This window comes from Carassius auratus, chromosome 11 (genome assembly GCF_003368295.1).
Source record: "Carassius auratus strain Wakin chromosome 11, ASM336829v1, whole genome shotgun sequence".
NCBI classification, from domain to species: Eukaryota; Metazoa; Chordata; class Actinopteri; order Cypriniformes; family Cyprinidae; genus Carassius; species Carassius auratus.
Window position 1 is genome coordinate 186,996 of NC_039253.1, and position 22,019 is coordinate 209,014.

At 34.3% G+C, this 22,019-nt stretch overlaps 1 protein-coding gene across 1 annotated transcript; it reads left to right on the forward strand.

Moving 5' to 3' along the window:
* Window positions 1-990: 990 nt before the first annotated feature.
* On the forward strand, window positions 991-21,560 carry LOC113110629 (mitofusin-1-like). Its single transcript, XM_026274739.1, has 18 exons — window positions 991-1,087; window positions 2,697-2,819; window positions 2,890-3,025; window positions 3,109-3,271; window positions 3,439-3,563; window positions 4,485-4,593; window positions 5,733-5,840; window positions 6,130-6,283; window positions 7,384-7,451; window positions 9,094-9,215; window positions 9,369-9,495; window positions 14,697-14,801; window positions 16,093-16,195; window positions 16,462-16,688; window positions 18,089-18,262; window positions 19,547-19,743; window positions 19,888-20,022; window positions 20,917-21,560. The coding sequence occupies exons 2-18, from the start codon at window positions 2,705-2,707 to the stop codon at window positions 20,984-20,986; spliced, it is 2,238 nt and encodes a 745-aa protein (XP_026130524.1). The 5' UTR covers window positions 991-1,087; window positions 2,697-2,704; the 3' UTR covers window positions 20,987-21,560.
* Window positions 21,561-22,019: the final 459 nt, after the last annotated feature.

A 22,019-nucleotide genomic window follows, 5' to 3' on the forward strand; every position in this document is an offset into this window, starting at 1 on the left:
TCGATATAATCCTACAGGAACAAATCTAGAGTCTACAGTCATATTATCTTTGCTGGTTTTATAAAAATTGAGGCCAGTGTTTATAAATGAAAAATATCAAAATCTTTTAAAGCTAGGAAGTGAAAATGAAGTAATAGCAGTCTGGTCAAAGGTTTCTTAAAAGAGAATCAGACATAATTTAAACCTGGAAATAAACTGAAGTTGAATGAAACTAAACGGTGTTGTTTAAAACGAGTCAGAAAACGAATTAAAACATCTGCTTTGATATTACAGTAGAGTTCGGTTTCTCTAGACATTTAAACACTGGCACTTATGCTTTATGTGAAGCTGTTTTAAAATTGAGGCTATTCTGAAACTATTTTAACATAATAGTGTGAATTAAGAGACAGTTCAATATCTTAAACAAAGATTATATGTTTTATTGTATTGTGTTACTTGCCATTTCTTTGTAATTAATGTTGAAAATTGTTCAGTGTATGGACACCTGTTTACTAACACAACTAAATAAAGCACATCTATATTTTCAGTGTATCTTATTTTCTTTCATTTATTGTGTGTATTGAATGATTTAACAATCAAGTGTCTTCAAAATGTAAAACTCGTCTCCTTAAATCTCACCCACACTTATTTTCTCAAAAGAAAACCGAAACCAAAAAGAAACACAGAGGGTAAATATTTCTCTCTCCTCATCTGGAATGAAAAAAAAAAAAAAATTAATTGATTAACCTTCTCCAACATATTGACATTGACGACTAATGATGCTGAGCCAGACAAACCTAAAATTTGAGAAAACATTTAGTTTAAGAAGTTTTTGTTTCTTTTTTCCTTTCTTCTCTCTGTCTCTTTCTTAAATATCACCACTATACATACTACAGTAGATGGCGCTATTTACCTGATAAGTCAAGGTTGTAATCCGCCAGTAAACCAAAAGAAGAAGACACTTCAAGGACTTTTATTTTGGCGGTATGTGCATATGGCGCGCCATACGTCAAAATTCCAAAGGAGAAAAAGAAGACTTTAATTTTGAAATCCTTGAGGTTGAGTGCAGCGGCTGTGTGTCATGAGGATTTAACATTCCTGTGATCGGGTAAGATGTGTGAATCAAGTACTTTATAACATTTAGAGTGATAATGCGATGATACACCGATATAAATAAGGAAAGCGAGCGATATAAAGCAGATATTTATGATTAGAAATCATGTGTCTGCTGCGCTAACGCGAAAAGCTCATGTCACCTCTGCAAACATTTGACAGTTTAGCTAACGTTACTTCCAGATGATTAACTTCACATCTATAGTTTTTAAAACATCAGAGCAAATTAATCGTGTCTTCATGGAGTTAACGTTAATACATATACGTTTTACCAGGAGTAAGAGTTTATAAAATGCAACAGTTTTCAAATATTTCTCGCTAACTTACTTTCTAATCTCCTCTTCTGTGTGTTTGATAAGATTATATAAACAGCGTGTTTAGATTTATTTTGGTTCTGAAGTCTCCAGATTTGGCTGGCTGTAAGGTGCCCTTTAGCACTATTCTGCATGAATTATCATCATGAGTTACTTTCACTTTTGTATTCTTGTGTGACGGGGATTCCTGTAACATTTAACTTTAATGTGTGGCCTCATGGAAAAAACACGGTCCTGAATGTTGATCTTATTTATAAACCACGATGGGATTTATATGATACTTTAAAGAATACACTGCTGCTATGATTGCACACGTCCCAAAAATCGATTTTTTTGTTAATGAAAAGAGTTTCCTGATTTATTAATCTCGAATATATATATATATATACACACACACACACACACACACACACACACACATATATATATATATACATATATATAGTTTTATTGGCATATTCAGCTCTGATGTTAAGGTCTTGAAGATAAACGTGAGTAAATTTAATTGATAAATTATTAAATTTGTATTAAAATAAAAAATATTTTATTCAAATATTGTGAATAAATAATAAGATCTCCTGAACTTGTCTCCTTTAGTAAAACATTAAATTTCTTTTTACGAATTAAGTTTTAGTATAATTTTATTTTAAATTTTTAGTCATTTTGATGTGTTTTTATAAATTTTCCTTTTTTTTTTTTTACGAATTAAGTTTTTGTTTAATTTAATTTTTTATGTTTTAGTCATTTTGATGTGTTTTTATAATTTGTATTAAATTATTGTTTTTTATATATATATATATATATATATGTCTGTGTGTGTTTTTATAATTGTTTTACGGCTTAAATTTTAGTCTAATTTTATTTTATGTTTTAGTCATTTTGATGTGTGTTTTTATAATTTTTCATTTTTTTACGAAAAGATTTAGTATAATTTTATTTTTTAAGTTTTAATAATTTTTATTTATTGATATATATATATATATATATATATATATATATATATATATATATATATATATATATATCTTTAAAATGATTGTTATTTGTTTAATTTCAGGTTTATTATTATTATTAATTATTGTTAAAAAAAAATTTGTACCCCAACTTAACCATAAACAAACATAAGAGATGCCAACTAGCTGAAATCAAATCATTTTTAATATTCTTATTTCAGATAATGTTTCTTTTATGTGATGTGATGAACATGGATTGAGTTTTAGTTTCAGTTTCTGATAATAACTCTATAATAACCCTGTTCTCATCAATGTTTCTGAAATCTTCTCCCTGCAGGTGTGGAAATGGAGCCGTCAGATCCTTCGCCGTTAAAGCGTTTTGTTCAGGCCAAAAAGAAGATCGGCGAGGTTTTTGACCAGCTTTTGGTTTACGTCCAGGAGGGAACGGAGTTTGTGAAAGGTCCGCTGAAATTCAGTTTTTAAAAGATCCTGCACAGACGGGTTAGTAATGTTTGTTAATGTCTCAACAGAAACCTGTGATAATGAGTCGCTGGAGAATATCGCAAACAAGACACAGCTGGCTGAGATCGAGGGGTACACCAGCCAACTCTTCAAAATTAAAGAGGTTTTATCTCGCAATCACATGAAGGTGGCTTTTTTCGGCAGGTGGGTTTTGTGTTTGACTGCAAGTTGCATTAAAGCAGCGTTTGACTTCCAGAAATGTTATAAACGTCCTCTGTGTGTCACAGAACGAGCAATGGTAAAAGCACGGTTGTTAATGCGATGCTGTGTGACCGTGTGCTGCCCAGCGGGATCGGACACACCACAAACTGCTTCCTGAGCGTCGAGGGCACGGAGGAAGACAAGGCCTTTCTCAAGACCGAAGGGTCCGAGGAGGAGAAGAGCATCAAGGTGCAAAGTGCATGCTTTCAGATGACTTTTAGATCAATGCATAAAAAGTAGGGCTGATATTGACTGAAATATGAAGTCTTTTTGTTGCACAGTAGATAATAGTAGTAGTAATAAATGATACGATTTATTAAAACATCAGAAAGATGAACGGATGTGTTTCTCTGCAGACGGTGAATCAGCTGGCTCACGCACTTCACATGGATGAGAGTCTGGACGCTGGATGTCTGGTCAAAGTGTTCTGGCCCAAAACGAAGTGTGCTCTGCTGAGAGACGACCTGGTGCTGGTGGACAGGTACACTTCAGTCCCTCCAAAACCAACGTTTGAGTGTTTAACATGCTGTTAATTCATCTGATGTGCTGAACATGTATGAGGGGGAACACGTGTCTCTGAAACAAGCCTTTTCTGCTGATCGAGGCTGCTTTTATTTTATTAAAAATGCAGTAAAAATGTGAAATATTATTAATATTTAAAATAACTGTTATCTATGTGAATATATAGTAAACCTTAATTTATTTCTGTGATGCTCCGCTGTATTTTCAGCATCATTCCTCCAGTCTTCAGTGTCACATGATCTTCAGAAATCAGAATAATATGATGATTTGCTGCTCAAGAAACATTTCTGATTATTGTATTGTCGTGCTGCACGATATATGTGACCATGCAGCACAAAACCAGTCATAAATTAAGATTTATGCATGATCTGAAAGCTGAATAAATCATCTCTCATTGATGTGTGGTTTGTTAGGATTGTACAATATTTCTCTGAAATACAACTATTAGAAAATCAGGAATCTGAGGGAGCATTATATTGAGAAAATCATCTTTAAAGTTGTTCAAATGAATTCTTAGCAATGCATATTACTAATCAAACATGAAGTTTTATATATTTATGGTAGGAAGTTTACTAAATATCTTTATGGAACATGATCTTAATATCCTAATGATTTTTGGCATAAAAGAGAAATGTATAATTGTGACTCATATGTATTGTTGTCTATTTCTACAAATATACTCCAGAGACTGCTTTTGTGCTGCAGGGACACATTTTTCACAATGTTTGATGAATAGAAAGTAAAAAACAAAACAAAAACAACCTCATTCTTTAAAACCTCAAGTCTTTTGGAACATTACTATCTATCAGCTGAATGCATCCTCTCAGAAACCGATGAAACCGTGTGACCTGTGGTGTGTGTTTTGTGGTGTGTTCTTCAGTCCTGGCACTGACGTCACCACGCAGCTGGACAGCTGGATCGACAAGTTCTGTCTGGACGCAGATGTGTTCGTGCTGGTGGCCAACTCTGAGTCCACGCTCATGAATACGGTGAGTGTGTGACGCGTGAGAAAGCATCAGACGGGAATCTGAGTTAGTGTGCTAATATGGGAAAGAATGCATGACCTCTGCTCATACCCACAGGCCTGCTATCCCAGCATGCTTTGGGGGCAGATAAACAACAGAAAACTGGCCAAGGCCAAGCTAACTTTCCTAAAACAGAAAGAAGTAGTATGTATACTGTGCACAGTATGCTAATGTTTCGTATACATGGCTAAATGTACACAGTATACAACACTGATTAGTTTTCACTCCATACTTTACAACCGCCTGGCTCCATTTAGATTTTGAATACACCCACTTTTATGATTTTATGATGACATCTGCTCTACATTTCTGGCTTTTTTATAGCATGTATCCTCATATATATCCTGTTTTACTTGTAAATAAAGCTAAAGTGGGTGGAAACACTGTTTGACATTGAGAATAGAACATGTGACATTGCATTACTCAAAACATTTAATGTTGCATAATGCACAAATATGCAGGGAGGGATTTAATTAATTCTGATATCATGGGATGTACGTTAAGTGTAAAGTAAGCATAAACATTGTGTGAAATAATTAATTATTATTTTTTTAAATGCCTTTTTGGAAAGATCATGGAATACTGTGTGAAATATAAAAGTGAGATAAACTTTTAAATAAAATGTAGCAGGCAACTTAAGCAAATCAGTATATCATGTTTGAATATATCATTAAATATTAGTTTTTTTATCTTCTGCATTTTAAGGTGTATTTCACGTTTATTTTTTATTTAACATCAAAAAATTTTTTTTATTATTTTGCATATATAATTCATTTATGCTAACATTTTATCAAACTAATATTTAACATTCAAAGATTTAAAAAAAAAAAACAAAGTATAACATAAAGAAATGTGTATAAATATTTTGAATTAGTCTTAATTTTCATATTTCCTTATATTTTAATTTGAAAGTTTTAATACTTTTGCTGAGCATTTTTGACATTTATTTATATATATATATATATATATATATATATATATATATATATATATATATATATATATATATATATATATATAAATAAATAATTTATTTCAGCTTTAGTTTCTTTCCATCACACAGCCTCTTGTGAACTCGACCTCTTTGTTATTTCTTCTTAAAGGAGAAGCATTTCTTCCACAAGGTGAATGAACGCCTTTCTAAGCCCAACATCTTCATCCTGAACAATCGCTGGGACGCTTCTGCTGCCGAACCCGAATACATGGAGGACGTGAGTTAATTCCCCTCACTACAGACCAGTATTTATCACCAAGACCTATAAATCTGACAGTATTTATTCATTATCAGCACTGGCCCGAGAAGTATTTCTGTTTAGCCAAAGAGTCAGCAGTGGGACTTTTATTTTGACAGTGATGAGAAAAAACAGATTCATTCAAAAATACATGCATCATCTTTACTAAAGAGAATAAAGATCGCTTTATCTGATGTAGAAGTGAATAAAATCACCTTGATAGCTTTAATTAGACTGGAGTCACACTGGTGGTGTTTGATGGTGTCAGGTGAGGAAGCAGCACACGGACCGCTGCGTGGACTTCCTGGTGGAGGAGCTGAAGGTGGTGGATCGAGCTCAAGCGCCCAATCGTATCTTCTTCGTCTCGGCGAAGGAGGTGCTGAACTCACGGATGCAGCGGGCGCAGGGTATGCCAGAGACGGGTAAGAGTCTAACTGACATATTGATGAATCAATACATGAAAATGATGTATCTGTGTCCTGTTATTTATCTTTTGGTATGCATTTCAGAAAGAAAATGGTTAGGATTCAGGTGTAATTGCAAATAGTGATTAATCCTGATTAATCCACTGAAAATTCTGATTAATTTAATCGTTTGACAGCCCTAATATATATATATATAAATTATTTGTATTTATTTTTATAATAAACATTTTTAATGAAATATTTGTGAAAGCCACATTTGCAAACTGTCCTAACTGTAGCTAATTCAGACTGAATGTGAATGTTTGTTACACTGCTGTGGGTTTCCCAGTAAACATAATATAATCAGGGCATAATAAAGAAGTGTGTGTGTGCGTGTGTATCTGCGTGTGTGTGTGTGTCTCTGTGTGTGTGTGCGTGCCTGTGTGTGTGTGTGTGTGCGTGTGTGTGTCTGTCTCTGTGTGTGTGTGCATGCGTGTGTGTGTGTGTGTTTGTGTCTGTGTGTGTGTGTTTGTGTCTCTTTGTGTGTGTGTGTGTGTGTGTGTCTCTGTGTCTGTGTGTGTGTTTGTGTCTGTGTGTGTGTGTTTGTGTCTCTTTGTGTGTGTGTGTGTGTGTGTGTGTCTCTGTGTCTGTGTGTGTGTCTGTCTGTGTGTGTGTGTGTGCGTGTGTTTGTGTCTCTGTGTGTGTACGTGTACGTGTGTGTGTGTCTCTGTGTCTCTGTCTGTGTCTCTGTCTGTGTGTGTGTGTATGTGTGTGTGTGTCTCTGTCTCTGTGTGTGTCTCTGTGTCTCTGTCTGTGTGTGTGTGTGTGTCTCTGTGTCTCTGTCTGTGTGTGTGTATGTGTGTGTGTGTCTGTGTCTGTGTCTCTGTCTGTGTGTGTTTGTGTCTCTCTGTGTGTGTGTGTCTCTCTGTGTGTGTCTCTGTGACTGTGTCTCTGTCTGTCTGTGTGTGTGTGTGTGTGTGTGTGTCTCTGTGTCCGTGTGTGTGTGTGTGCGTGTGTTTGTGTCTCTCTGTGTGTGTGTATCTGTGTCTGTGTCTCTGTGTCTGTGTCTCTGTCTGTGTGTGTGTGTGTGTGTGTGTGTGTGTGTGTGTGTGTTATAGGAGGAGCTTTAGCTGAAGGCTTTCAGGATCGACTGAAGGAGTTCCAGAGCTTTGAGAGATCGTTTGAGGCAAGTGTGAAACAGAAACAGTGTGAACTCGTTAGTGTCAGTTTCATCAGAACATGTGAAGAGATGGGGATCATTAACTCACGCTTACAGTAAGCAGAGGATCAACTCAACTCATAATAAACATGCCACATACAGCTCATATTGCACCTCAAAATCAACATTATACTTTATATAAAGACTATTAAACCTATTAGAAGAACTACTGAGATTGTAAGATGTTCAGAACATCCTAATGATCCTTTTTCTGTCGATTTTAGGGTTTTGTGATTATATATAAATTCCTCTTTTAGCAGACACTTTCATCTGTGTGACTGATTCTAGACAGGTTTGGTCTCCTCCTCGTATGATTATGATTATGTGTGAGCGTCTGTAGATCTCAATCTGTGTCGTCATTGCTGAAGTCTAGATTTACTGAGGCGAGGACATTCGTGTCTTTAGTTCAGTTTATATTTCTGTTCCACCCTCTTCTTCTGTTGGTTTAGTGTGAATGCAGTTATTTTGTTGATATTATGTTTTTTTTAGAATCCCACAATTAGTCCAAAATTACATTCTAGGATTTAATCTTTTTTTGCATTTAGCAGACACTTTTATAAAAAGAGACTTGCAAAAGAAAAACGAAGGTAATTGTTCAAGGAGCAAACAATATTTGTAAAATACAACACAGGTTTATTTTTCAAAATAAATAAATATTCAAAGAAATAATAAATTCCAGATTTGCTGTGAATATTTTTTGGGTTGCACAATTTGGCATTTTGTGATCTATATTGTGCTTATCTAAAATAATAATAATAATTATTTTTATTACTAAATAAAAACAAAAACAAAAAAGGATAGGGCTGAATTGTTTTGCCAAATTTTTGTAATTGTATAATAATACTATTATTGCTATATAAAAATAAAAAAGAAAGGTATATTATATATAAGAAGAAATAATTTGGCCAAATTTAAATTTTGTGATCATATCAACATATTATTATTAATAAAAATAATACATAAAATTAAATATTTAAATAAAATAAGACCAAAACAAATGGTAAAATATAAACCAAATGAGGATATAGAAGTAAGAAAAATAATAATAATATAATATTATGTTTATATATTTATAAGTGTAAAATTATAACACTAATTATAGCGGCCTTCATTTATTTATTTTCAAGCTTAATCCATTGGACTTTTATTTTGACACAACCCCAAACGAAGCTTCTAAACTAATTTATTAAATTAATTCAAAGCCTTTTTAATTTAATAATTGACTAAGCCACATAATGATTTTGATTCTGCAACTTTATTTGACAACTAAACATTGCATTTAAACTCAGTAAATACTAAGATATTTAATAAAATGTGTATTAAATTTGATAAAAAAGGTGGTGCTTTGAGACTTTTCGACCCCCTGTTGTTTTTACGTTTGTCTTTTGTGTTCATTACAGTGTTTTATTGATATGATTTGCTACTGTGTGATGAACCGGAGAGCGGCTGATGTTTAAGGTTCAGATTCGCTGCAGTTTTTGCTCTTAATTTGTTGTTTTAGATTCACGCCTGCAGCAGGTTTGAACCTTTAACCCTTTAGAGTCAGCCATGACTGCTCCTGTCACAGTAGCGTGTGTGTGTGTGTGTGTGTGTGTGTGTGGCCTCGCAGGAGTGTATCTCGCATTCAGCAGTGAAAACAAAGTTTGAGCAGCACACGATCAGAGCCAAGCAGATCACAGAAACAGTCAAAGACATCATGGATCAAATCAACATCGCCGCCGCGGACAAGAGGTGCGTCTGTCTCTCTCTACTTTGGGGATGTTGTAGCAGAAGATCCAGTAATCTGTACCAGAAGAGCGAATCCAGAACGTCTTAACGAACATTATACGTTGAGTTATGAGTGTTTTGTCTTTCCGTGTGATCGTGTTTGACGTCTGATCTCAGGGTGGTTTCTCTGGAGGAGAGAGACTTTCTGATTGACCGACTGGATTTCGTTCGCAATCAGCTCAACCTGCTCATCCACGACATCAAGAAAAAAATCGAGGCCATCACAGAGGAGGTGAAACACAAGGTAAACGACTGTAAAGGTCAGAATAAGGTCAGTAATATCTCCAGATGAACTCTTACTGGACTGAAGTAGCTCAGCTTTACTTGATTCTCCATCAATCGTGTTCTAGAGTCTCAAATCTGATCCTCAGGAGCTTTTACATCTCATCACATTACTGGAGAGATAGAGTGATTTACATCAGTTTATATCAGTATCTGCTCTACTGTTAGAAAGCTCGCTTTGGTTAATGCTACAAGCATCAGAATTTCTTCGTAGAAATATCAGCATCTAAAAAAAAAAAAAAAAAAAAAACATATTTATGCTCAGTTTAAAAATAAATAAAAAGTCTTTATGATCCATAAAAGCATGATGGACCAAATATGATACTCAAAAAAAAAAAGAAAAAAAAACACGTGACCCTCGAGAACAAAACCAGTCATAAGTGTCAATTAAAAAAAAAAAAAAATATTTATGCATCATCTGAAAGCTCAATAAATCATGTTTTCATGCAACAAAAAAAAAATTAATACTGAGAAAATCATCTTTAAAGTTGTTGAAATGAAGTCCTTAGCAATGCATATTTACAGTAAAATTTACAAAATATATTAATGGAACATGATCTTAACTTAATACCATCATGATTATTGGCATAAAAGAAACAAACTATAATTTTGACGTATATTTGGCTAATGCTACAAATATATCTCTGCTACTTATGATTGGTTTTGTGGTCCGGGGTCAATCAGGGTATCTTCCGTCCATTCCAAATCCGTTTCAAATTAAAAAACAGAAAACGAAAAACTCAAGAGGATTCAAGTGAGAGAACATGAATTAAATAACCAGAAATTGAAAAATGGCTCGTTTATTCGTTATTCCATCTAGGTTAACAAACGGAAAATGAGTTTTTAACTTGATTTCTCATTTTGTCGTTTGGGGTTTAAAAAACGGCTTATGGCTTCAATATTTCATTCGCACTTGTGGGCGGAGCTGAAACGCTTCTTTCATCTGATTGGTCGGATCGCTCCGCCTTCTACTCGGGCTCCTCAGTCTTTCAGAATAAGAGTCTTACAAGAGTAATATCTGAAACCAGATGTAGACACATAATTCGTGCTGCTGTGACTTGCAAGTCAACCCTTTAAATTATTTCTAGGTTATAGTATTTTATGAATATTGTCCCACTGTAAATACAGTGCAAATAGTTCTGTCTCCTGGGATAAAAGTGAAGTGGAAATAAAAATCAATAATAGACTGAACATTTCCATGATAATATGTCTGTAACATTTACCACTCTCATCTTTTAAGTCAAAAGGCACTAGGCAGGTGTGTGTGACATTAATAATTAATTGTGGAAATTAATATAGTTAAATTTATTAAATAAATTAGAATTATTAGTTTTATTACAGACAAAATTGAATGATGTTTCTCTTTTAGTCTTCTTTGTTGGCCTTGACAACGACTAAAATTTTATTGTTTCACCAAATTCAGCTCAGATCTTCAGACTCGTTTGACTCGTTGCTGTAACTGGTCAGACTTTTTCCATGAATATGCCATATATGTGTAACACAGGTTCTTCAATGATAGATGGGGTGGTAGGGGGGTATACCTTAGCTCAATGATAGCTCTATAATATAAAACAACATTAACTACTGCAGCTGGTACCAAATAAAAATGATTAAGTTTTGGAAAAACTGCAAGTCAAATGTAATTGCACAAATGACTTGCTGTTACATAATACCCCATATGCGTTGTTGGGGACGTTTTCGTCCACTAGGGGGTAAAGTTGAGTCTTATTTTGGCCACAACTTTCTCTGTGTTGCAGCTAATGGAATGATTGGTGACAAATCTTATTTTGACACTTATTTTGGGAAAATGCTTGAAATATTTCAAAAACTCAACAGTATACTGTGGGTAAATTCACTACCCTTTTGTTATGTTTGGGATGAAAACACCCACTAAATTAAAATGCTGTAAAAATGTCTCAGATAAAGATTTTTTTTTTTTTTTTTTTTGCATAAATCGATTAATCACCCTCAGTCCTGATCAAACTACCAAATGTTAAAAAAAAAAAAATCAAAGATTTTAACTCTTTAATTACCAAGTTCATAAATTATGTCACTGATTTGGGAGGAAAAAACACACACAAAATGACATATTTTCAATATAAAAAGTAATTGTGGACTGGATATTTTTTTTTACCTTCTTTTATATTTTTTTTAGTCTTGGGCATGTCAAAGATTAATAACTGTAGATTAGCTTTGATGTATTGTTAGTTTTGTGCAGCATTAGATTTAATTTTTTCTCCCTCATTTATTGTTGGTGGCTGTTTTTGTCCCATTGACTTCCATTATGACGACATTTTTTGATTGCAAAGCCATGACACCATATAATCATGCACTCTTGATTGTTGGTGGTTTTCCCTGTTGGGAAGAGGTAACATTTGTTATTTTTACAGTTGATCACTAGGTGGGACCATTAACCCTTTAGGCCTGTACAAAAAAAGGCTTAGTTTCTGGCCTGTATATAGAGTTATATGGAGTTTAACAGCAAATTATAGTGTGTGTGTCTGTGTGTGTGTGTGTGTGTGTTTGAGAGAGAGAGAGAGAGAGAGAGTGTGGGAGAGACCTTTGTTTACTTACCTTGATGTATCTGAAAAAATCCAAATATGCACCTCATGCTCTCAGAACTACATGGACTAAACAATAAAAAAAAGAAGTGTGTTTATGCACCTGCTGACTTTTGATGGTGAAAAGAACGGAGGGCCTATGTGTGAAATACTTGTCTTTTCTTGATGGTGAAGCCAGTTTAAAACCTTTAAATCTTATAAAAAAAACTACTTTGAACATAATTGAATATGGACCAAAATGCAATACCAACTTCAAATAAGCAGCAACTCGCTGGAGGGGTCAAGCTGCATAATCATTTCTAAAACTCTGGTTCAAGTCAAGCCCTTTCTCGTATTGCTTGCTGCTCTTCTCACCATCAAATGACCAGAAGGATGGCATGCAAGTGTTTAAATCCATGTACTGTTTTTGTTTAGTCTATACTTATCACCACCATTAAAAGGCAGCAGGTGCATAAATAGACTTTTGTTTACTCCATGTAGTTCTGAGAGCTGAGGTGTACATTTAGATTTTCTCAAAATACATCAAGGTAAGTGTGCAAAAGTCTCTCTCTCTCTCTCTCTCTCTCCTACACACATACACACAATATAATTTGCTGTTATACTCCACATAACTCTATATACAAGTCAGAAACTAAGCTTTTTTTGCACAGGCCTATCTAAAGGGTTGATGGTCCCACCTAGTGATCAACTTTAAAAAATAACAAATTTTACCTCTTCCCAACAGGGAAAACCACAAACAATCAAGAATGCATGATTATGTTTCATGGCTTTGCAATCAAAAATGTAATTATAATGGAAGTCAGTGAAAAAAAAACATCCACCAACAATAAATTAGGGGAAAAAATTTTTATCTAATGCTTATAGCAGTTTAATTGAGTGAATGTTTTCATCCCGAACATAACGAAAGGGTAGTGAATTTGAACAATGCACAAGGGATACATAATAATTTTTATTTGGCACCAGCCGCAATTAATGTTGACAGCTAGCAGGAGTGTGGTGGGGTGCGAGGTCTGTTTTGACCAATGGATGGAGACCTCAAGGCAGTGGCCTAAATGCTTATCTGAAGATTTTGTCTTTATAGATTACAGTTTACATTGTACTTACTGAAGTACACCTCTGCATGCAGACACCCAACTGTACAAATTCATTTATAGATTTAAAACCCAGTCCTGAACCGGGAGAACCATGTTCTGCAGAGTTCAGTTCCAACACACTTGCTTAGTGAGGACATTGCTACTGATCCTGAAGACCTTGCTTAGCTTAGGTCTGTTTATTTGGGGTATCTAAACTTTGCAGGACACTGGCCATCTAGGAGGAGGAGCATGTGATTTATCAACACTGAGTACATCTTAAAATGTACAGCTCATGAAAAATAAAAGTTCTAGATGGACAAACATTAAATGCATAAACCAGTGTGAATAAAAAATATATTAAAATACATTTGAAGGTAGGTTGAAAAAGCCAGAATGGGAAGTTTTAAGTTCAGCTTGAAGTGTGAAGTTTATTCTTGTACACAGATATGGCATATTCATGGTAGTACACATGAAATTAATGTATTTTTTTGCCATTTTATGTAAATAGGAATCCAGTCTCCCCCTCTAGTGGACATTAAGTGTAAGACCTTCATTGCTCAGATAATGAAAGTCACTAGGATTTTTTGAGAAGGAAATTTGGTGAAACATTAAAATTTTAGTTCTGTCAATTACTCTCATAATAAATGATAATAATGTTCAAATATATGTTGGCTTTCTCAAGGCCAACAAAGAAGACTAAAAGAAAAACCATTCAATTTAGTATGTAATAAAACGAATATTACTAATTTATTTAATAAATTTAACTATAGTAATTTTCCCAATTAATTATTAATGTCACACACACCTACCTAGTGCCTTTTGACTTAAAAGATGAGAGTGGTAAATGTTACAGACATATTATCATGGAAATGTTCAGTCTATTATTGATTTTTATTTCCACTTCACTTTTATCCAAGGAGACAAAACTATTTGCACTGTATTTACAGTGGGACAATATTCATACAATACTATAACCTAGAAATAATTTAAAGGCGTGACTTGCAAGTCACAGCAGCACGAATTATGTGCGCAGTAACATCTGACTCAAATATTATGTTAATTAACAGTGAGCGGTGGTTTCAGACACTACTCTTATAAGACTCTTATTCTGAAAGAATGTAAGATCGAGTTGAAGGCGGAGCGATCCGACCAATCAGATGAAAGGAGCGTTTCAGCTCCGCCCACAAGTGCGAATGAAATATTGAAGCCATAAGCCGTTTTTTAAACCCAAAACGACAAAATGAGAAATCAAGTCAAAAACTCATTTTCCGTTTGTTAACCTAGATGGAATAACGAATAAACGAGCCATTTTTCAATTTCTCGTTATTTAATTCATGTTCTCTCACTTGAATCCTCTTGAGTTTTTCGTTTTCTGTTTTTTAATTTGAAACGGATTTGGAATGGACGGAAGATACCCTGATTCGGGGTCACATATGCAAACTTTAAAAAAATATATTTTGTCAAAAAAAAGAAATAAAAAAGCGAGTCCAGAGCAGTGAAGGACTGATGATGTAGTTTGTGTGTTTCAGGTGTCAGACGCCATGGCAGAAGAGATCTGTCGTCTGTCTGTGCTCATAGACGAGTTTCGAGCAGATTTTCATCCGTCACCACATGTGCTCAAAATCTACAAATCTGTGAGTGTCACAATAGAGTTGGATGAAAAAATTGATAAAAATCTATTCTGCTGTTAAAAATACATTTAGAAACTGTGTAGGAGAGTGGTTAGTATTTTCAAGCAGAGAGAAACTCTATATTTGTGCAGTGTGCGCATGTAAAAAACTAAAAAGCGTGCACATCAACCCGATTATTTTGTTTAGTGTTCATGTAAACACTACATTCAGACTCATCAATCTTAATGAATTAAGTCAGATTGAAGCACAAATTCTTCATGTGAACATTGGTTTTGGTCCAAAATAATTTATATAGTAGCATATTAAACATCAAATGTAAAACAAAAGAAATATAACAATTTATATTATTAAAGTTAATGCTGTCAAACGTTTAATCGCATCCAAAATAAGTTCTTGATTACATAATATGTTTGTATGTGGGTCAAAGACGAAAAAGTTTTTAAGCATAAAAAAAAGTGTAATACTGCTTTAAACTGTTTTAGGTTTTCCCCCCAAAAAATGCTAAAAGTTTTCTGTTTTATTTAATTGCAATTTCGTTTTTGTTTTTCTGAGCAAAAAATAAATATCATACATTTTGCCCTGATTTACAGAAGACACGCAGTAAAATGTCATTCAGTGTAACAAGCTTGTCAGGCATATTTACAACAAAAATCGATTTATGACATATTAAAAGACTGATTACTATACTAATGAGTTGTAATTTTACATTTTTAACATTTGCCACTATCCTAGGTTTTTTTTATTGTTAAAACACAATAAAATTTAGTATGCTCAAGTATTCTTTTAGATATTTTAATATGTAAACATCAGAATAAGCATGTTGTTAGAATTTTTGAAGAAATATTGTGTTACACTGAATGACAATGTAACATTATTTCAACCAAATTTTGACATTTTATTCTCCAAAAACGTATTTGAAACCTTAAAAGTAGACATTTTACTTACATTTAATGTGCTTTCTATGGACACAAAATTACTTTTGTACATTTCTTTTGATGCGGACATCTTAACGTCTGACCCATGTTCATTATGTGTATATACATTCAGTATTTATATAATTTATATTACAGATAAATAAATAAATATATATGTATATATATATATATATATATATATATATATATATATATATATATATATAAAATAATGTATTTATTTTTTGCTTCAGAAATCTCATTTAGTACTTGGTCTTTTAAAAATGTATGAATTTTTTATTTTTATTTATTTTTCTTTTATTTTGTTTATGTTTGTAGCTTTAGACATTATCATCTCATTCAGTGCCTGATCTTTGCAGGATCTTCTGAGTCACATCGAGAAGGGCATGGGCAAGAATCTGGCCTTCCGCTGTTCTGATGCAGTAAACGCCTCGGTTCAGTCGTCTCAGCAGGACATGATAGGTGTGTGTGAGAACAGGACAGACAGTGAACTGTGTTTCATATTTAAACACCAGTGGGTGACAGTCCTATTAATAGACAATCTCTGATAATGGGTGAAGTGTTGCTCATCTAATTCTTTACAAAGGTTAGTATGTACTTGATTGCTTATTATTGTGTTGGTGTCCATCTGCTGTAGCGAGGCTAAACCATAAAACCAAACGCTGTATGGACAGTTAATGCAGTAATAAATGTGTGTTTGGTAATCTATCTGTGTGTTGTGCTTCCAGAGTGTCTGAAGCCTCTGCTGCCCTCTGCTGTACAGAGCCAGCTGCACATGCTCATTCCCAGCAGGAAGTTTGAGCTCAGCTACGACCTCAACTGTGCCACCCTGTGCTCAGACTTCCAGGAGAACATTGAGTTCCGGTTCTCTTTAGGCTGGACTACGCTGGTCCACCGGTTCCTAGGTCCCGTCAACGCCAAACGTGCCTTGATGCTAGTGGATCAGACCCTACCGGTACATGAATCAGAAATCTGTGGTTCCACCATTCATTTTTTGGTCTGATTGGGGATGCGTGATATTGGATTTTTGCCGATATTCGATATGCCGATATTTTTAAACAAATTTTTTTGTGTATACCAATATATTTCCTTCTGTTTGAAAACCACACCAAGTCTCTCCTGTGATGAAATTATAAACAAATTGTTTTTAATTTTGGTTAGCTTTTAACAAAAACATTTTCGTTAGAATTAAAAATCTATTTGTTTTTTTTTATAATGAAAGTACATTGAAAGCTTTGAAAATAATTATAAATCAACCAATATATATATATATATATATATATATATATATATATATATATATATATATATATATATATATATATATATATAGTTGATTTATAATTATTTTATTAATTATTAAAAATATATTTTTTTTGAGCAGTATATATAAATATGATATTTTCAAAGCTTTCAATGTATTTAACATTTGTAGATGGTCTAAGGCAAAAGAGTTGTAAAAATTCTGAAAAATAAGAGTCATATACGATTTATTTTTAATTCATGTAAGCTATAGCTTCAGACCTTTAAATCAAAATGTACTTCGATTTTAAGACATCAATTACTGCTTTATTTAATCAGAGATACAATTTAAATGTTATTTGTGTATTTTACTTACATTTTATTACAACTAGGTCAAAAGATCCCCCTTAGTGAATAAAATGCCTTACCGGACGGGCATTAGGACCCGGGTGACTGCTGACTCTCGCACTCCGGAGGCATCGTTCTGTACAAACAATCTCGAATTAAATGCATTGATCCAAAATAGTAAATCTAATCATCATTCAGTCAAAAGTTCACTTCAAGGATGGCCACTATGCTGATGCTATTTAATTTCTTGCACACCCTGACCTCATGTGAGTTAATCCTCTTATCGGCATAATTTTTTGATATCAGCCCGATGCCGATATTTACATTTTAAACCATTATCGGCAAAAGTTAACTTTAAGAATGTCCACACTGCTGTTGGATTTAATCACTTGCACATCCTGAGCACATTCGAGTTAATACTTTTATCGGCATAATTTTTCATATCGGGTTGATGCCGATAATGTGCCGAATTTGAGTTATTTGTTATCGGCAAGGCATATCGGCATAATTTTTCATATCAGGTTGATGCCGATATTTATATTTTAAGCCATTATCGGCAAAGGTTCACTTCAAGAATGACAAAACTGCTGACGTTATTGAATTGCTTGCACACGTAAGTTAATCGTCTTATTGGAAAGGCATATCGGCATAATTTTTCATATTGGGCTGATGCCAATATTTAAATTTTAAGCCATTATTAGAAGATTCCGATTCCTAGTCTGAATGGAGTTTTTTTGGGAGTTTATTGTGGTTTTTTTTACTCAGCTGACGGCTCCGACCACCCCTACAGCCCCGGCGATGGTTCAGTCTCAGGTCCCCGGAGCTCAAGGTCAGAATCAGCAATCACTGATGCAGGAAGAACTCATGATGTCCATGGTGAGCAATCTGGCCTCGGTCGCTTCCCGCACGTCTGTGAGCGTGATCATCGTTGGAGGAGTGGTGAGAATTATTCCTCGTTAATGCTTTATAATAAACCTTATTTTATATTATATATTATTAGAGTTGACAGTCAGATGCCCACTTCCTGTCTAATTGGGCGAGAATTGGGCCAGAATAAGTTGCAATGAGCTTGATTCCTAAATTAAGAAATACTTAAGAAACCTTGTGTGAAGGTGCAGTCACATTAGCACAATTTTGTTGGCAAAATGGTTCATTGTCTATTACGAACAGAGTATCAATATATAAAGTCACTTCAAACCAAGCAGATGGGTGAAAGAAATACATAAATGATGAAGAAAGCCAAAATATTAAATGTCATTGATGAATATTTACTGAGTTATCTACTGTTTCGCCTGAAATTTGGAGCAAAATGACTGTAGAAAATGGCAGCATTCCTAATGCTAGACAGAGGTTGGTAGCTGTATTAGTAAAATCAGTTGACTGTAGCTATTTTTGATGCATTACATTTCAATTGTGACAATTCAAAGATGTGAAAAAGTATTTCTCACATTTTCCCACCCAAAGTTTGCATGCTTGTAACTCAATTGAACCTCATAGACTAGTCAACGTTTGAAGTGGATCAAAACCTTTCATCAAAGTTGCCTTAAAACGTTAAACCAAAATGCATTCTTGTCTTAGGACAACTTTGATGAGCTTTTTAGATCCACTTCAATTGTTGACTACTATAGTCTTAAAAATTACAATTTGTTGAACCAAAATCTAAAAGGATATCAAGATATTTTTAATACTTTTTTAGTTACAGGCATTCAAACTTTGGAGAAAAGAAAACAAAAGTTATTTTTCCCAGTTTTGAATGTTCAACATTGGCATTAAATGCAACAAAGATTGCTGAAGTCAATGGATTTTACGAATAGAGCTACCAATCTCGGTGTAAAAACAAAATAACGATGCAGGAATCTTTCTAAAGTTATGTTCCACCTGCTGTAATTTGGCTCAAAATCACATTTTGACCGCAACAAAATAATGGATTACTCCGTAAATATTCATCAGTGGCATTGAATATTTTGGATGTTTATGTCTTTCTTCAGAGGTAGGTTTCTGAAATTTGGTTGATTTGACTTGAAACTTGGTTGGTTTGAGATTAACCCAGCTGTGAATTTGCGATACACTTTGCGAAATCTGTGCTGGGAAATCTTTTGCCCTCATGCAAAATTCCCAAATCATACACAAAACTCCCTGTATTATGGTAAATGTGAGCTTAACTTCCGTTGGGTTGGAAATCAATGCATTGTTATTGAAGTTAATCTCTATAACTTCTGTTAGGTGTGGCGAACAATTGGTTGGCGTCTGATCGCACTCTCTATGAGTCTGTATGGCACGCTGTACCTGTATGAAAAACTCACCTGGACCACCAAGGCCAAGGAAAGAGCCCTGAAGAAACAGTTTGTGGATTACGCCACAGAGAGACTTCAAATGATCATCGGTTTCACCGGCTCAAACTGCAGCAACCAAGTGCAGCAGTAAGTTTTCACATCAGAGTCCATTTGACATCAGAGTTTGGTCCGTGATGAAGTCGTTTTGAGATGAATACACTGCAACTCAAGTGCAACTCTGTGCATGCAAGGAGAAAATAACGTTAAAGTGTTCTCGTGTGTCTGATACAGAGAAATCGCCAGCACATTCGCTCGACTCTGCCAGCAAGTCGACATCACTCAGAAGGACCTGGAGAATGACATCCAACGGCTCACTGACAAGATCCAGAAGCTGGAAACCGTACAGAAGCATTCTAAAGTACTCCGGTCAGTGTTTAAACAGTGTTGGGGAGTAACTAGTTACATTTAACGTAATGACGTAATTTACAGTGGGGCTCGAAAGTTTGTGCACCCCTTGCAGAATCTGTGAAAATGTGATAATTTTGAAAAAAATTAGATAGATCATACTAAATGCATGTTAGTTTTTATTTAGTACTGGACTGAGTATGATATTTTACATAAAAGATGTTTACATTTAGTCCACAAGACAAAGAAAAAATGCTGAAATTATTAAAATAACCCCATTCAAAAGTTTGTGAACCCTTGGTTCTTAATACTGTTCTGTCACCTGATGATCCTCGACTGTCTTTCTGTTTTGTGATGGTTGTGCATGAGTCCCTTGTTTGTTCTGAACAGCTAAACTGAGAACAGGTTCTTCAGAAAAATCTTTGAGGTCCTGCAGATTCTTCAGTTTTCCAGCATCTTTGAACCCTTTCCAGCAGTGACTATGATTTTGAGATCCATTTTTTTTTTTTACACTGAGGACAATTGAGGGACTCAAACACAACTATTAAAAAAGGTTCAAACGTTCACTGATGCTCCAAAATGAAACATTAAGAGCTGGGGGTTGAAAACTTTTGAACACTGTTGTTTTTTTCTATTTAGTTCTGTCCTTCGTAAGCAACAGAAGATACTTGTATGTTTCCAGGAGCACAAATAAAGTACAATTTACCTTGATCTTAAAAAACCAAAAGTTTTCACCCCCCCCCAAATATTTCGATTCAAAAAACGGTATCATAGCTGTTAAACTACATCTTATGATTTTAAACCTGTATATAACCACAGAATGATCTCAAAGTAACATAGCCATCATAGCTTAAAAATGTGAAGTTTTCCACATCTTTTCTATCGATTTGTAATAATGGACATTTTCTTTTCTAGACATAAAGCAACCGCTCTAGAAAAGCAGTTAGAGGATTTCAGCTCCCAGTATCTTCGTCCTCAACCCTGATTCTGTTCACACGGACACTGGCTCCATCCGGAGAGCGATGTAACTCATGGATACTATACGCCCTGCTGTTTAGGGAATTCTCAACTCACCAGATGTTGCAAGGAGAGAAAATTGTGACTTGAAGTTAAATGTAAATTTGTATTCTTGAATTAAAGCGGGTGTTTTGGTTGAGGTTTTTCCTGTACTGAGATGCAACTGAACTTAGGAACACTATTTTGTGAACTGTGAAGCTGCTCTGTTAAGCAAAACATGGAAGTAAAAAGCTAGAATTTAAAAATGCTGTTCAGGTTCATCCTAATGGAGGAGTCAAACTTTATTTCATACTTATACCCTGCCTTTTTCACAGAGCCTTTTTTATTCAGAAACGGAGTTCATGTCATCAGACAGGGAATTCAGCTTTTGTAGATTTGCCTTTTGATCACAAAGCCTATTTTCTATCTGTTCCTTGGTAGCAGTTTGAATCCGTATAACCCTGTGTTAAAATTATTTTCATTAACTTGCTGTCATTTCTAAATGCATGTAAATGGAATATCCTGAAAATAAATTTCTCCTGTGTAATAAAAATAATAATAAAACATTATTAAATTGTTGTATTTACTGTGTTAAAGAAACCTTTCTTATGTTTGAGTATTACACTATTAATTCCAGTAAAGAACTTTTAAAGATGGACGAGTTATTGGCAGAATTAGGAAAAACTGTTCATCTTCTGAATCCTAATGTGTCACTTTCGGAAGACTTTGTTTAAAAGGCGGCTGTCAAAACAAGTCCTCTTTGGTTTTATTTTCAAATATAATTTTAATTCAGACGTTTGCTCCATGCGGCTCTAGACAAATTTTACTAGGGGGGCCAAGGAGGGGCCAGTGTTTAACCAGAGGGGCACATTAAAAATGGCAACATTTTATTTAAATGTAATGCAAATAAATACAAAAATTAATTATTTAAAAAATCTACACAGTCATTTTACAGTCATGTGTTTTGGTTGAGTACATGGCCATGTACTTACACTCTGAATTTAACTGACACAATGATCGTA

Coding starts and splice junctions, on each gene's coding strand:
- LOC113110629 (XM_026274739.1), top strand. CDS start 2,705: ATGGAGCCGTCAGATCCTTCGCCGTTAAAGCGTTTTGTTCAGGCCAAA. Junction 3,026..3,108: donor AAGGTGGCTTTTTTCGGCAG/GTGGGTTTTGTG, acceptor TGTGTGTCACAG/AACGAGCAATGGTAAAAGCA. Junction 4,594..5,732: donor AGTCCACGCTCATGAATACG/GTGAGTGTGTGA, acceptor TTCTTCTTAAAG/GAGAAGCATTTCTTCCACAA.